Source organism: Triticum aestivum, chromosome 4A (assembly GCF_018294505.1).
Source record: "Triticum aestivum cultivar Chinese Spring chromosome 4A, IWGSC CS RefSeq v2.1, whole genome shotgun sequence".
NCBI lineage: Eukaryota > Viridiplantae > Streptophyta > Magnoliopsida > Poales > Poaceae > Triticum > Triticum aestivum.
The window spans coordinates 137,742,303-137,756,285 of record NC_057803.1 but is presented as its reverse complement, the minus strand read 5'-3'; the positions used below and the strand labels follow the sequence as shown (position 1 = coordinate 137,756,285).

At 45.1% G+C, this 13,983-nt stretch overlaps 2 protein-coding genes and 1 non-coding gene across 5 annotated transcripts; all 3 read right to left on the bottom strand.

Annotated features, from left to right (window-relative positions):
• Positions 1-1,914: 1,914 nt before the first annotated feature.
• On the bottom strand, positions 1,915-1,985 carry TRNAG-GCC (transfer RNA glycine (anticodon GCC)). The gene has a single exon. It is a non-coding gene; the product is annotated as a tRNA-Gly (tRNA).
• Positions 1,986-2,124: 139 nt separating this feature from the next.
• On the bottom strand, positions 2,125-6,203 carry LOC123085609 (mitoferrin). Its single transcript, XM_044507271.1, has 2 exons — positions 5,013-6,203; positions 2,125-2,674 (listed from the first exon to the last, which is right to left on the bottom strand). Exons 1-2 carry the CDS (start codon positions 5,985-5,987, stop codon positions 2,471-2,473), a joined length of 1,179 nt encoding a protein of 392 aa, XP_044363206.1. The 5' UTR covers positions 5,988-6,203; the 3' UTR covers positions 2,125-2,470.
• Positions 6,204-7,100: 897 nt separating this feature from the next.
• LOC123085611 (uncharacterized) lies at positions 7,101-13,471 on the bottom strand. 3 transcript variants are annotated; one of them, XR_006439836.1, is made up of 12 exons: positions 13,035-13,471; positions 12,057-12,099; positions 11,805-11,858; positions 11,111-11,174; positions 10,749-10,805; positions 10,570-10,667; positions 10,434-10,472; positions 10,227-10,315; positions 10,003-10,081; positions 8,887-8,934; positions 8,267-8,447; positions 7,101-7,306 (listed from the first exon to the last, which is right to left on the bottom strand). XR_006439836.1 is itself a non-coding variant. In XM_044507272.1 (11 exons), the coding sequence occupies exons 1-11, from the start codon at positions 13,226-13,228 to the stop codon at positions 8,367-8,369; spliced, it is 846 nt and encodes a 281-aa protein (XP_044363207.1). In that variant the 5' UTR covers positions 13,229-13,470; the 3' UTR covers positions 7,817-8,366. The 3 variants fall into 3 exon arrangements, 2 of the variants coding, with proteins under 2 accessions (XP_044363207.1, XP_044363208.1); XM_044507272.1 differs by lacking the exon at positions 7,101-7,306 and having other exon boundaries at positions 7,817-8,447; positions 13,035-13,470; XM_044507273.1 differs by lacking the exon at positions 7,101-7,306 and having other exon boundaries at positions 7,817-8,447; positions 10,570-10,664; positions 13,035-13,467.
• Positions 13,472-13,983: the final 512 nt, after the last annotated feature.

The window sequence follows — 13,983 nt, the reverse complement described above, 5'->3', positions numbered from 1 at the left end:
ATTTAGGATCCACCATATGTCCATCAGAGTCTGCACAAACTTGAGCAGTGGAGCTATCATTGGGCCCAGAGGCAGCAAGAAGTTGCTTTTGCTTAGCACCAGCCTTAGCTTCCTTCTTGTTTTTCACAGTCCCAGCTTGACCACTCCCTCGAGAAGCACCACTGCCAGTACTGACAGATTGCTAGAAAGGTTGTCGGTACTACACAGGAAGATTTTATGGTGGCATGTAGGGGGAATGCGATTGAGGTTGTTGCATCCATGGAGCCATTTGGGGGAATTGGTAATTAGAGGTAGGAAAACCAGTGTAGATCTGGTTCATAGCTGGGTGTAGCATACTGGGAGAACTAGCTCCAAGTGGAACAATGGGAGGTTTGGCATAGATGGAAATGGGAGGGGCATGCTGAGAAGGCAATGGTGAGGAGATTGGCGCCCAAACAGGATTCACTTGAGCGGCGACAGGCTGTTGCTGCACAGGGGCTGGAGGGCGAGCAGTGTCAATGCGGCTACGGCCAGCTCCATATCTCCCCCCTCTAGCACCTTGATTCTGCCTAGCCCCAGCCATCTTCTTGACAACAACAACAAACGGAGGTTTCTCGGTCTTCTACGACCAAAAATCGCACGAGGAGCTAAATTGCTTGGGCTCAAACAGATGGTCTGAAGGACCGATAGGAAAACAATATGCCGTAAAGAACTCTCCCTTAGCAAACAGATCGCGGTTGATCTAGACTAGAGTATTGGATTCACGATGGCGGCGCAGGGGGCAGCGACGAACCCTAGCAGCCTGGGGATTAGGGGCACGCACATGTCGGGGAATATATGTCTCTCAAGGTTGGGTTGGCAACTGTTTCCCGCAATCAACAGTCAGGATCGTATGAGGACACATCCAACGGTCTAAACGTCGATAGAGGCTGACCCTGGGGCCCGTTCACAACCATCCCGCCCCCGCTCCTCCCCAATTCTTGTGAGGGCGGCACCATGAACGGCGGCGGCGACGTCGATCTTCGACGGCGAGAGGTCAAACCAGCACCAAAATTACAACGCAAATTAGAGGCAGCATGACGAAACATACCAGACCCTGAAGCAGGCCACGACACAAAATTGGTCAAATCTCGGATCTGAACAATCTCAACCTCATCCGATGAATCCTTGAAGTGGATACAGCTTCTTCCGCGACCCAGGCAGGATCAAGTCGGGGGTGATTTGTTGTTCCATCTCCGTGGTCCCACACACTGCTCGTAGCGCGAGATTCATCCTCGCCATCGCCACATCTCGATCCGCTCTTTGCGCTCTTCTCGCCGCTCTTGTAGCCGCCCTCTCCCTGCGGACGAGCTCCACCATGAGACGCCTGATCTCCTGGTCCGATGCTTCGCCGTCCGAATCCATCAGTGGATCTCAGGATCGACGCAACAGCGCCGTTTATCCCGCCCAATCTAGTAGGGGATGCCCCAATTACGAGACCAATGCTCGTGTCCGTACGCGGAAGGGACGCACGGAAGGGACGCGCGGTGTGGCGAGGATCATCCGCTACTAGATGCCATGGGCGAGGGCTGGGGGTCACCGCCGGGGAGGCGCACGGCGAGGTCAACGCGGTGCAATGGGGAAGTCGCGGGCGAGCGGGGGTGCGACATGAGCGGGCGTCGTGTTTAGAGGGTTTGGAATAGACCGGGATCGAAGTTAAGAGTGCCAATTCAACCTGGGGACCTGGTCCAGGTTGACTTCTGTTTCCTGGGGACCTGATCACAGTGATGACTATGTGAACAAATAAACAGAAAATGCAACGACCACATGACGTAAAAACAGAAAAATGGACTGGAAAACACAAACCAAAGCCAAGCCAAACGGGAGTTTGGTGAAGAAGGTGTTCTGATTTGGGCATCGCCGTCCACAAGAGAATGATCGAAAGGAAAAAAAAATTGCACCAGCCGGGAATCGAACCCGGGTCTGTACCGTGGCAGGGTACTATTCTACCACTAGACCACTGGTGCTTGGATGGCAGAATCGCTCAACAAGTATATGCATCTCGTTCTGACCTTTACACCCAGCGTTAGCTTACTGGACAATATATTCAGGCACACATCAGGGTTCTTCACAACATATGGTGACGAGAACAAAAGAAGCGGGAAATTGTAACAGAACCAAAATCTCATTTCACTTTATCAAGAATCTGACACAAAGGCCATACAGTATGCTCAATGATCCTGAAAAACTAGGGCAAAATTATTCTGGCATTTGCTATCCCGACCACAGGCTGGAAAAATGATACATATAACTCAGCCAAAAAGAAAAGAAATACAACGTACAGACAGATCATCGTTGGACAAATTTCGATGCACGGTGCATCATTCCAAATGGATCCTCTGCTGCACACAACTGTATCTAGGCACTGCCTCTTTCATCAGCCGAGGACACGCCACAGCAAGGAAGCACTTGGCTTCCAGAAAAACACAATCACTTCCAAGAAATGCTCCAACTATTTTCTCCTTTTCTCATTAAATCTTTCAAAGAACGACTTCGAGGCTTCGTATGTGGACCAGCAGATGGCAGCTGCTGGTGCGTGGAACAGCATTCTCGGCTTCCATCCCCTCATGAGCCCAACGTATCCGTCGCGCTTTATAATCGTTCTAAACACATCTCCTATAGAGCTACTAGCAAAGCGTTCACAGCCGCATACACCCTGACCACAGACAAAAAGAGAACACTGTTATTACCTTGGAAGTAAAAACAGGTGGATGACATTCATGTAAACACAAAAATGAGGAAGTTATCCAAAGTTGAAAATGTGCTAGGAAAATAGAAAGATGATAACATGCATGGAACGATGATATAAAGCAACTGCTGACTAGACCACACATAAGAAGGGTTTGACAGCCCTATTTATTTAGCTACAGAAAACAACACTAGTAATATAACTGGCAAATTTAGTTAAGTATATGAAACTTGATCTTTAATCCATGTTATATTGTGCGGTTGTACCAAATGACCTACTCTATAAGTTTTCATGGTAGCCAATTACTCTATAGGTTTTAGGGAATATTTCAAGGTGGCCATAACTTGCATCTTCCCTTATCATGTACTCCCTCTGTCCCATAATATAAGACGTGTTTTGACACTATGACAGTGTCAAAACACGTCTTATATTATGAGACGGAGGGAGTATTTGTGTGTGTTCCTCTCTGTTGTGTGTGGGCTGACGGAGTCCATGTAGTACACCGAGGTTCACATTTATTTAGTACCAAAGGGACACATAAATGGATGCATAGAAAGGAAACATACAAGCCCTTATGCCTAAAGACCAAGAGATTGCTAACACAATCTCTATGTGTGTATGTACTCCCTCCGTTCCTAAATACAAGTCTTTTTAGAGATTCCAATGCGGACTACATACGGAGCAAAATGAGTGAATCTACACTCTAAAATATGTCTATATACATCCGTATGTAGTCCTTATTGAAATCTCTAAAAATACTTATATTTAGGAACAGAGGGAGTAACACATAAGAATAACATATTTTTCAATTAACTGAACTAGGGATAGTCGTGCCCCATCATATAAAATTAATAAAGGTAGAAGTTCAATAAGCTGAACTACCAGTGATGGATCGATAATGACTCTACAAGCTACATAAGTACGCACAAGAATATCGCGGTGTCATGTCAAACTAAGTATTCCCGCCGATCCCGCTTACATTGTATAGAGGCTACGTCAATTAATTCAGATCAGAGGGAGTACTACAAATGATAGTGAGGAGCTGAGGATACTGAGATGACATTAGCACAAATTTTCCAAGTTACAACTACAGTATCATTAATGTGACAACCAACCATTTGTAACTCCTCATCAACATTTCCATCAAAATCTTGTAAGGTCAGCTGTCTGTTGATGTCATTTCAACCAGGTTACGGTGGCCTAAAACTTACACCTTGAATCTTCTAGTAATTTGTTCTGATTTTTCCTAGCAGAAAGCGCCACGACACAATTAATGTTTCATAGGTGAAAAAAGACTGCGGCTTCAGAAGAGGCCCAAGTTCAGCATATCTATATCTAACTGGTCAGTTAGCACTTATCGCGACTGAAAAGATGCTCCTTACATCACTAGCTCTTCAACATTAATGCTACAGAGCACCCTATAAGGACAGAATAGAAAATTTAGGAACAGATCAAAGTGCAACTGGAAAATAGAGAAGTTAACTGTAAAAAGTCATTCCAAGAATCATGGAGGTGAACAGAAACACCAGAAAAGGCATAAAATTTCCCCATTTGCTGAGTAAGCCGCAACAAATCAACTCAGACCAGCTCATTAAAGTTCAATGAGCTGAACTACCAGTGATGGATCGATAATGACAACGGATCTACAAGACACATAAGTATGCATAAGACAATCGGTGTGTCATGTCAAAGAGAATGCTACTATAAATGATAGTGAGAAGCTGAGGATATTGATATGTTATTAGCAATTACGTTCCAAGTTATTACAACTACAATATTATTAATGTGATTCACCAACCATTTGTAACTTCTCATCAACATTTCCATCAAAACCTTGTAAGGTCAGCTGTTGTCGATGTCATTTCAAATAGGGTAAGGTGGCATAAAACTCACACCTTGAGTCTATACTAATTTGTTTTGATTTTTCCTAGCAGAAAGCGCCACGACACAGTTAATGTTCCATAGGTGAAAAGACTGCAGCTTTAGAAGAGGCCCAAGTTTAGCATTATCGCGACCGAAAAGATGCTCCTTGTATCATTAGCTCTTCAACATTAATGGTACAGAGCACCCTATAAGGACAGCGATCACCAATAAGTCACTAACAGATCAAAGGGCCACCGGAAAATAGAAAATTTAACTGTAAAAAGTCATTCCAAGAATCTTGGAGGTGAACAGAAACACCAGCACAGGCATAAAATCTCTCCATTTGCTGAGCAAGCCGCACAAATCAACTCAGACCAGCTCCAATGATATCTACTATATGTCATTAAAGGTGACGGCAAAAGCAAACGTGTAAGATCCTCACCTGGCACTGCAGCTGCGTCTTGACAACGTCGAGTGGTGTGGTCAACGCGGCTGCTAGAGCACCGGCGGCAGCACCCGCAGTGGCGTGCACGGCAAGCGACTCCTCGTCAGCTGCCATGTCTCCGAGCACACGCTTGGCCGCCTCGTAGGTGGAGAAGTGGACGGCGGTGTAGGGCGCGTTCATAAGCACCGTGGTCCGGTACGACACGAAGAACGCCCTGAGGCCCTCATCGCGGAACACGGTGCGGACGCAGTGCGCGACGCCGGTGTAGGGGCTGCTCGTGAGCTGCAGCCGCTGCTTGACGGTGTCCATGGGGGTGAAGACGGCGTCGCTGGCGATGGTGGCGAGCACCCCCGAGGAGGCGTGCGCCGCGGGGTTGTTGGGGCCGAACCGGTCCGAAAGGCGCGACTTGGCGAACTCGTAGACGGAGAAGTAGACGGCGTGGGCGGGGCCGGCGCCGAGGGCCATGGCGGGGAGGCCGCGGTAGAGCGCGAGCGCGCCGCCCTCCCCGGCGACGGCGGCCCGCAGCGCGGCCCCCAGCGAGAGGGTGGGGCGGCAGGGCGGCGAGGCGGCCTGCATGTGCGTCTTGAGGGTGTCGACCGGGAACATGGCCGTGTGCTCAACGACGCCGGCGACGGAGCCGGCGAGCATGTACTGCCAGAAGCGCAGGCCGTCGTGGGTCGCGGCGGCGGCCGGCCCCGCGACGGCGATGGCCGGCTTGGGCGGGTCCTGGGCCGGCTCCTCCGCTGCGGCGGCGGCGGCGGGGGGGAGGAGCCTGTCGGGGGTGCGGTAGTCGGCGGCCATGGCGAGGGGCGCCGCTAGGGTTAGGGTTTTGAGCGGGAACGGGGCGGGGGAGGGGGAGGGGGCGAGGGTGGAGGAATAATGAAGGGGAGGAGGCGAGATTTGGAGGAGATGTCGCCATTTAGGCGGAGGGGAGGGGGAGGAGCCCCGGTGGTCAAGTCCATCTCCAGGCATCCTCTTCGGCCTCCTCTCCTCTCCTCTCTCGCCTCCTGTCGCGGTTTCTTCCCCAAGTTTCTCTCTTTCTCTGCTCGTGCAATGTAAATTCTCTTCCTTTCAGGTTTCCAAGAGGCAAATTCTGTCTTTTTTGCCTCCTTTCTTTCTTGTGGCGTCGTCAATGAACTTCCTTAATTCCCTGGTTAATTATGCGGTCTAGGAGCAAGGAGAGTTGCCTTTTATGTCCAAAAGGGGATATTCTAGAGATCAATCTCTGATCTAATTGGAATTGTACACGTTACGTGATGGTTTATAACCCCGATTTGACCTGGGTGATCGATGTTCACTAGTGGAGGTTGAATTGTCCGGCTGTCAACAGGATACTGAATCTGTGATGTAACTGTCCGAGCTCCAGATTAAAAAGTTCGGATTTTATTGGAAGGAAAAGAGTTTGGGCCTAGGAAGACAAGTCCAGCATGAGGATCTGCAGGTCAAAGAGCACAAAATGAGCTTGTCTATGTGCCAGGTGGCTCAAATTTTGTTAATGGATCGGACTTGAGAAGGGCGGAGTAAATTATGCAGGGGCCATATAAAATCCGTTGCTCCGGGATCGTTTGATCTTATAGAAAACACAAATCAGAGTGACGCGGTGGCCAGGGTAGCAACTTTTTCATATATATTTTTATGATACGATCGTACACACAACCCAGATCCACCTCTGTTATTTGCTGGGTCGAAAGAGAAGATACAGTTGTCGGTAGTTCACGCAATAGTCATTCTCCCCAAACAAGAGCAGATGAAAAAGAAAACGGCAGAGAGAAGAAGAAAATGTCAGCTCCTATACCTACAGAACACAAGAAGCATACACTCGTACAGTACTTCCCAGTTCGAGTCCGTGACTCTTCTGCCATCCTCATAATTCGTCCAGTCTACAGCATCATGAACAGAATATTCGGCAGCACAAACTAACTATTTGTCATCGAACGCTTCTAGGTTTGATGATCCAAACATCAACACATATCAATATCTTTGTGGCAGCAGTGGCAATACATAAATTCAGATCAACAACATCGCAGATTGCATTACATCCATCCTTTCGAAAATGAAGCCTCCAATACCCACAAAGGACTCGAGTCCGCAGAATTTGATTTGCCAAGGACAAATGCAGCACAGAACAGACAAGAGAAGGCCAAGTGACCATGGAAATTTCATGAATCCGTAAAAGGGGAATCTGTTAAATTGTAGCCAAACCACTGGTCATCTGCACCAGAGCCCAGGAACAGCACGTAGCACGATTACGCTACTGCAGCTCAGAAACTATCCTGTGGCAGGTTCATATTCTGAAAATGACAAATGCATAAAGATCCCACTAGTAGAGTATAAACAAGCATCTTTATCTGTACAAAAGAAAATGAAAGCTCCAGCTCTGAAACACGGCCAGTAAAATGATTCCCTCTTGAGCCGGCTCATGAAAACAAAATAGCTGCACCACTTTCTGGCCTGATGGAATGGCAAGGAAGCAAAATTACCATGCTTCCCTATGATAATAGGTTCCTCTACTCATAATAACGTCACACCACATTATAATAGAAGTAAATAAGCAGAGCACAAGCATCATGTTGTCTACAGTACTCACAAACTAACTGTGATGCATCAGAATTCTACAAGTTCCTTTACACAGGACCATCGTATGATGCAGATCATAGGATCAACTTCATTCTTTGACCTGTGTGATCAGACAACATCAATCACAACTGTTGTTACACGCTAGCCGACTTCACACAGTTTCATAAGGATGTACAGCGTTGAAAAAAATCAGGATATATAGCTGATCACATTTGATCTGGGTATTACTTGCATGGTAACATATAGAACTTTTATAGTAATCACATCCAAATTTCAGTTCCCAATTACAGAATTCGCTGCTAAATTTATAGCAGGAAGAACAATTTGAAGTTAATACCAATTTTGAAGAAAGAATCCTAAATTCAAGGGCTTCAAAAACTGAATGAGAGGAAGGCCAGTATAGTCATATTATGGTCATAATCACTTGGAATTGAACCAATTCTGAATATTCCATATTTCCATGTGAATAAATAGCCGAGCATCAACTATTGTACATATATGAAAGTCCCCCACCCCCCCTGCCCGAAAATGGAAGAGAAAAAGAGAGCGCTGCAGGTAGTGTAAGGACCTACTAGGCTTAATTATGATCACCGGGTCTTATCTCCATTAGTAGCTCATTCAGATACTCCACCACTAATATGCAAGTACAAAGATACATGATTCATTGATGGTACCTGGCATATGGGCAGAGATCAAAGGTTTTGCTTTCACCCCAATCCACATATGCTTGTCCACTGTATGACTGTCAATACTGGTATTGAATTTTTCTACTTCTCAGTGGTTTACAGTGGTGTATGGACCTCTAGTATCTCTGCTCTGACTTCTTGAGTTTCTTCTTGGACGAACAAACATGCTCTGGACAGATAACATACCATAACGTTACATTTGATGCTATCATCCTATCACAGTGACCATTAAAAAAAATCCTATCACAGTGACCATTAAAAAAAACATCCTATCACAGTAATAACTCTGAAGCTTTTCAATGGGGGAGATTATGTAAACTGTACAAACACCATTTCCCCTTTCAGAGAACAAGATCGTGGCTTATACTGGGAATGACAGATAATTAAACAATTTAAAATAATGCGGACGTATGTCAGATACGGAGTATTTGTTAGCAATGAAACTTGTTTCCATGCATCAGTAACTGCATATTATCCTCACCTTGAAATGATCTAAACTGTGTATCATTAATTCTGGTTTGTCTCGAGATAAACAGCAGTACAGATCAAAAGAATCACACACACAACATCAGCATGTTCTATTAGAATAGACATTTATTTGACCTTACCTTAATTCTCCATGGCAAACTGATCCAAAATTCCAGGTTCGGAATGGCCTAGAATACATCAAGTAAGACAGAAATGTGGTTTAAGAGCATTAAAATGGTTAATAAATTGCAATACATGACAACAATCTGTAAATTTTTATGGTTCACACAGAGAAACAGTTCACATATCATCGCAAAGCTATCTTTTGATGCTATGGTGTAATTTCACAGGACACACTATGAGTCAGTTATCTTTTGATATGGATTTGATGCAGTCTCTTTATACATCTTTTTATGACATCAACTTTCTTAGTTTATTTTACTGTCGTAACTATTTCTTATGTAATTCTTCAGAGATCCAGAAAAATAAGGGAAATGTATTACTCCTAACAGCAGGACTAGCTTTTAAAATTTCATTTTTCTGGAAAAACCATTCGAAATTACACTTGTAAGTAGTTTCACAAAACTACACTTATTTTTTCGTCTAAGGATGTCAATGGAAGTGACAGGTGTGACCACCCGTCAGCATCATAACTTGAAATGCCCATTACAAAGTTGCATCGTCCCTGTATACAGTTGTGTGGTTTCTTGACAGTGATAGAAAGAAGCGTGATTCTGTGAATATGTTTCTTCGAATTTTAGTTATTTGAAATATCAAGGAACATTGTACTGTATTTTTTCCTCCACCAAAAGCTAAAATGATTGAAACTGAGATTACCATACGAAACCATATTTTCAGTACTGCAAAGTATATTTCGAATATCTGAAATTAAGCTACTCCCTAAAAGAAACGACCTAAACTTTTGGTCTCCCAACCTGAGTTTGCATTACCCATTTGAAATTATTTTGGTCTCTCAAGTCTCGACATTTGGCTCAGGTACAATTTTAGATATATTTTGGTATCTCGACTCTGGGAGTGGTTCCGACTCAATTTTCTTTCTCCAAGACAAGCAGAGCTTCACAAATTTGGACAGAAAATTTGCTGAACCTGTCAACGAAGCTGAGAGACCGAAAGTACCCTCAAAAGGTTCAGAGTTTAAACTACATGACAACAACTGAGCAGAGTTTAGCATGACATGGATGTGGTATTTATTGCATAAAACTAAGACCAACGACTCTGTGCAAGACTAGCTTTACCTCTACAGAACGAATGCCGAGGAAATAATATCTATAGATTGCACCAATCAGAATGTATCCTCCAAGAAGGCACAAAATTCTGCAAAGCAGTTAAATATTAGTCAAGCCAGACCTCAATATGCAGTGAGAAACTTTGCTGGCAGTGGGCGATCATGAGGATTGTTGATCAATGGTCTGGCAACTATGTGAAGTTTAGTAACTAAATGCAACTCAACATAACATACGTTATGAACGAAGTGCCTAACCATCCCCAGCCATTTCCAGCATCAGACACTGATCTTGCACACCCAGAAGGGTGTCTAAGTACCGTAACCTGTGAGGTAAAATTTTATTAATGCCTTGCAAGAAATCTGCTGTATTCCCAACAAAAAGAAAAAAGAAAGGAAATATGCTATATCATAAGTATTGCGACGGAAAAATAGCGCACTCACGTAATCACAACTTCCAGATTGGGTGAATGTATCCGGTAGCTGCAAAAGAGAAGGGGGGAGAAAGCAGCACAAAATAAGAATGCAACAGTGACGGAGGAAAGAACAAAAGAAAGTTTAACTTAAAAAATGTACTCACTTGGGCTACAGCTGAATCACAAAAGATGAAAACAGAAATAGAACACTTTGATGAAAACATCTTGACAATGACACCCTTTTGTGGATTACCTTCATCTGCTTTTCCCTCAGCAAAAACAAACAACTAGGTAAGCTTCACATAGCAAGGATATTTGGGTACGATGTATACATGATTCTTACCTATTAGAGATATATGGGATCCAGATGCCCTTCCAATGGTTGTACAAACATCATACCCTGCAGAAAGAAAAATGTAGACTCCAAGCACTAAGTCACTAATACCAGTAGCCAGAAAGAAAATGCTGCAATTTAATTTTAAACAAAAATAATTAACATCATTAGAAAATGCAGTGGGAAGTGGGAACTACTTAATAATGATTGCAACTGAAGGAGTTTTAAAGGAAGCTTATTATCACCAGAAAACGCATACTGGAAAGTACTTAATTGACCGACCACTCCACCAGTGCCATTCTTGATGCACTTTGTAAGGTACAAGAAGAAAAGGCTGGCGAAAATATATCCAATCAGGAGAACAAACCTACCTCCAATGTTATTTGAAGCAAGTGCGCTGCATTGGGTGCCACACCTCAATGGACCACCACAGTCCTAATTTGGTAAAGAAATAGTTAAGGCGGAAAAACGAAGCAAAAGAAATCTGTCATCGAGATGCAGGTATAGACAAATCCAACATTAGCAAAATATACTATGATGCAGTTAGGCTTCTGCTTGATACAAATATAATGGTTTTTGGTTGTCTCTGTTATGTATACAGATCAGCACACTGATGTTACTAGTTCTCAAGACTGTCACAGTAGGTTTTCTTTGGTGACGTACTTGCGATTGAAACCATTATCGCTACTCCTACCACTGCTACTGATCTAACACCTTGTTTCTGTTTCTTTTTTTGTAGTAGAAAATAAGAAAACCCAGTTTGAAAAACAAAAAAGTAACATTATGATAGGATGATTACAAATTTCAGGATGACCTGATCATTTCTGCACTAGTACATGTGATTTGCCATGAGAATGGAAACGGAGGCTATACTCTAAGGAAGTATTTCTTGTATTTGTAAAATATAAGTGAGATACTCAAGAAAGGCCGACCCGCTGAGGTAAACACAACATAAGACCAGATGAAAGAACAATAAACAGATGCACTAGCCAGCATAAACAGACAAGCTAACCGATAAAAGGAAGGTTTCCAATTAAATTATGGGATGATAAATCAGTAGAGTACCTCACAGTGAAGACAGACAGGTGGGTCAAAGTTGAATATCATCTGATCGCAGAGCTGCAAACAATAACAAAATGGTGAGGCAGTACATGAAAACCTCTAGGCTATATTATACGCAGAGATTTCAAACAATCCACATTGCAGTTTTTATCCACACCTAGTTGTGGTTGTAGTGGTTGTAGTGTAGATATCTTAAATGTAGCAACTACATATGCAAAAACAATCACACAAAAGGAGTGTCCTAGCGAAACAAACCTGGAACCAGATGACTGAATCGTTCATGGCCACTTTGTAAAACCTGAAACACAAGATGCTCATCGTTATGAGACAGAGTGGAACTTAGATAGCGATCAGAAAACGTGACGGTAAACATACAGGCGACTGTAAGCTGCATGCTCCGAAATACCAAGTCCTTTGCCAATCGCGTAAAGAATATTCAATCATGGTTTCAACATTCAAGAAGTAAGCCAAGAAGAGCACCAATGCAACAACTTGCTGAGAGCCTGAGACATCTTGCTCCCCTACCAAGGCAGGTTACATGGAGTACTTACTACTTCCTCCGTTCCGAATTACTTGTCTTAGATTTGTCTACATACGGAGGTATCTAGCACTAAAATAAGTTTAGATACATCCGTATCTAGACAAATTCAAGACAAGTAATTCGGAACAGAGGGAGTATATAGGAGTACGTACTAATCGGTCCATCATGTGAAAACCAAGAGGTCCCCAGAACAACAAAATAACTGAACCCCGATCCCCGCCGATGGCAGGGAAAGTGGCAACTAGCACTGTAGTAATACTCCCTCCGTCCGAAAATACTTGTCATCAAAATGAATATAAAAGAATGTATTTAGAACTAAAATACATCTACATACATCCTCTTTTGTTCATTTTGATGACAAGTATTTCCGGACGGAGGGAGTACTACAGTACTCCACTTTTCAAGAGACGAAATCATCACTTCACAATTGAGTCAGCGATAACAAGTAAAAAAAAAACATCACGCGAGCATTTCGTCAAACATGAGAAGCGCGTGTCCACTAAGCACGAGGACCCTGAGCGTATCGCACGCATCTCCTATCAATTCGTTCAGGTTGGTTTGATCTCATGACGCGACTCGCAGACTCGCTCCCAAACTAGCATATCCATATGCCGATCGAAGCGAAGGAGTGGCCAATTTATCGATTAAGCGGTGCCAACGGGCAGCGCGCAGTTGGTTGGTTAGTAAGTTACCCATCCTCGCTGAGGACGCCGTGGCGGTGGGCCGGCGTCGGCGCCGCGAGGCTGAAGTTATAGAGCGCGCCACCGCGCTCGACCGAGAGCTCGCAGGAGCCGCCTCCACCTTCCGCGGCGGCGAGGCAGAGCAGGCCGAGGCTCCAGGCAGCCGCGACGAGCAGAACCCGCTGCTGCGGTCGCGGCGCAGGCATTTGCACCGGCGACGCCGAGGGGCGGAGAGCGGCCGGGCGAGGAAACGCCGCCGGTTGCCTCGGGTGCTCCACCGTCTCTTGCACGCTCGCGGAGTCTCAGGGCCGCAGCACGGGCGAGCTTTGGTCGGCTGACGTAGTACAGTACGTGTCGCGTTCCGTGTGTCTCTCTCTTGGTCCGGGACGGACCGCCGTTGTGGCCTCCGTCCGCCTCGGTGCGTCGCGGCGTGCGTCGCCCACGTGCTGGCCTCGGGTCTGGTGCAGCCGCTGTTCTTCCCGTGCCGTGCTTGGCATCGCGGGCCCGCCCTGTCAGGTCTGATCAATTAGACAGTGACATGCTCCGTCGGTTTAAGCAACCGAACGTGCCGAGTTCTCGATTTTGATTGGTGTGTCACGGTTGCAATCAAGAGAAATTTCAGTGGCTCATGAAATTAGAACAAGGGAGCGTCTAGAACTCAGCTAGCCGATTGTGAGGAAGGGAAAAAGGCAGATCTTCAGGGTCAAATATGAGAGGCTACCGGACTGGTGTGCAGTATGTGGCATGATAGGTCATCTTCATACGTCGCACGGCGACGGTGTCCATGCTGCCTCTAAACTGGTGTTTAAGGATTTACGAGCTTCCTGGAGTGGACGTGGTGGTGGAAGAGGCTCCATGATTCAGGATGGTATTTCCCCTGCTGCCTCAGGAGGAGGCTTTGGTAATGTGGTTCAATCAGCCATGGAGGTGGATAACAAGCAAGGCGAGATGGGCACTACTG

Excerpts from the sequence above, each read along its gene's own strand:
- LOC123085609 (XM_044507271.1), bottom strand. The coding sequence starts at position 5,987 with ATGCCTGGAGATGGACTTGACCACCGGGGCTCCTCCCCCTCCCCTCCG. Across the intron at positions 2,675-5,012 it reads AGACGCAGCTGCAGTGCCAG|GGTGTATGCGGCTGTGAACG; the intron begins GTGAGGATCTTA and ends GTCTGTGGTCAG.
- LOC123085611 (XM_044507272.1), bottom strand. The coding sequence starts at position 13,228 with ATGCCTGCGCCGCGACCGCAGCAGCGGGTTCTGCTCGTCGCGGCTGCC. Across the intron at positions 11,859-12,056 it reads ATTCAGTCATCTGGTTCCAG|CTCTGCGATCAGATGATATT; the intron begins GTTTGTTTCGCT and ends TATTGTTTGCAG. Across the intron at positions 10,316-10,433 it reads AATCTGGAAGTTGTGATTAC|GTTACGGTACTTAGACACCC; the intron begins GTGAGTGCGCTA and ends TTTACCTCACAG.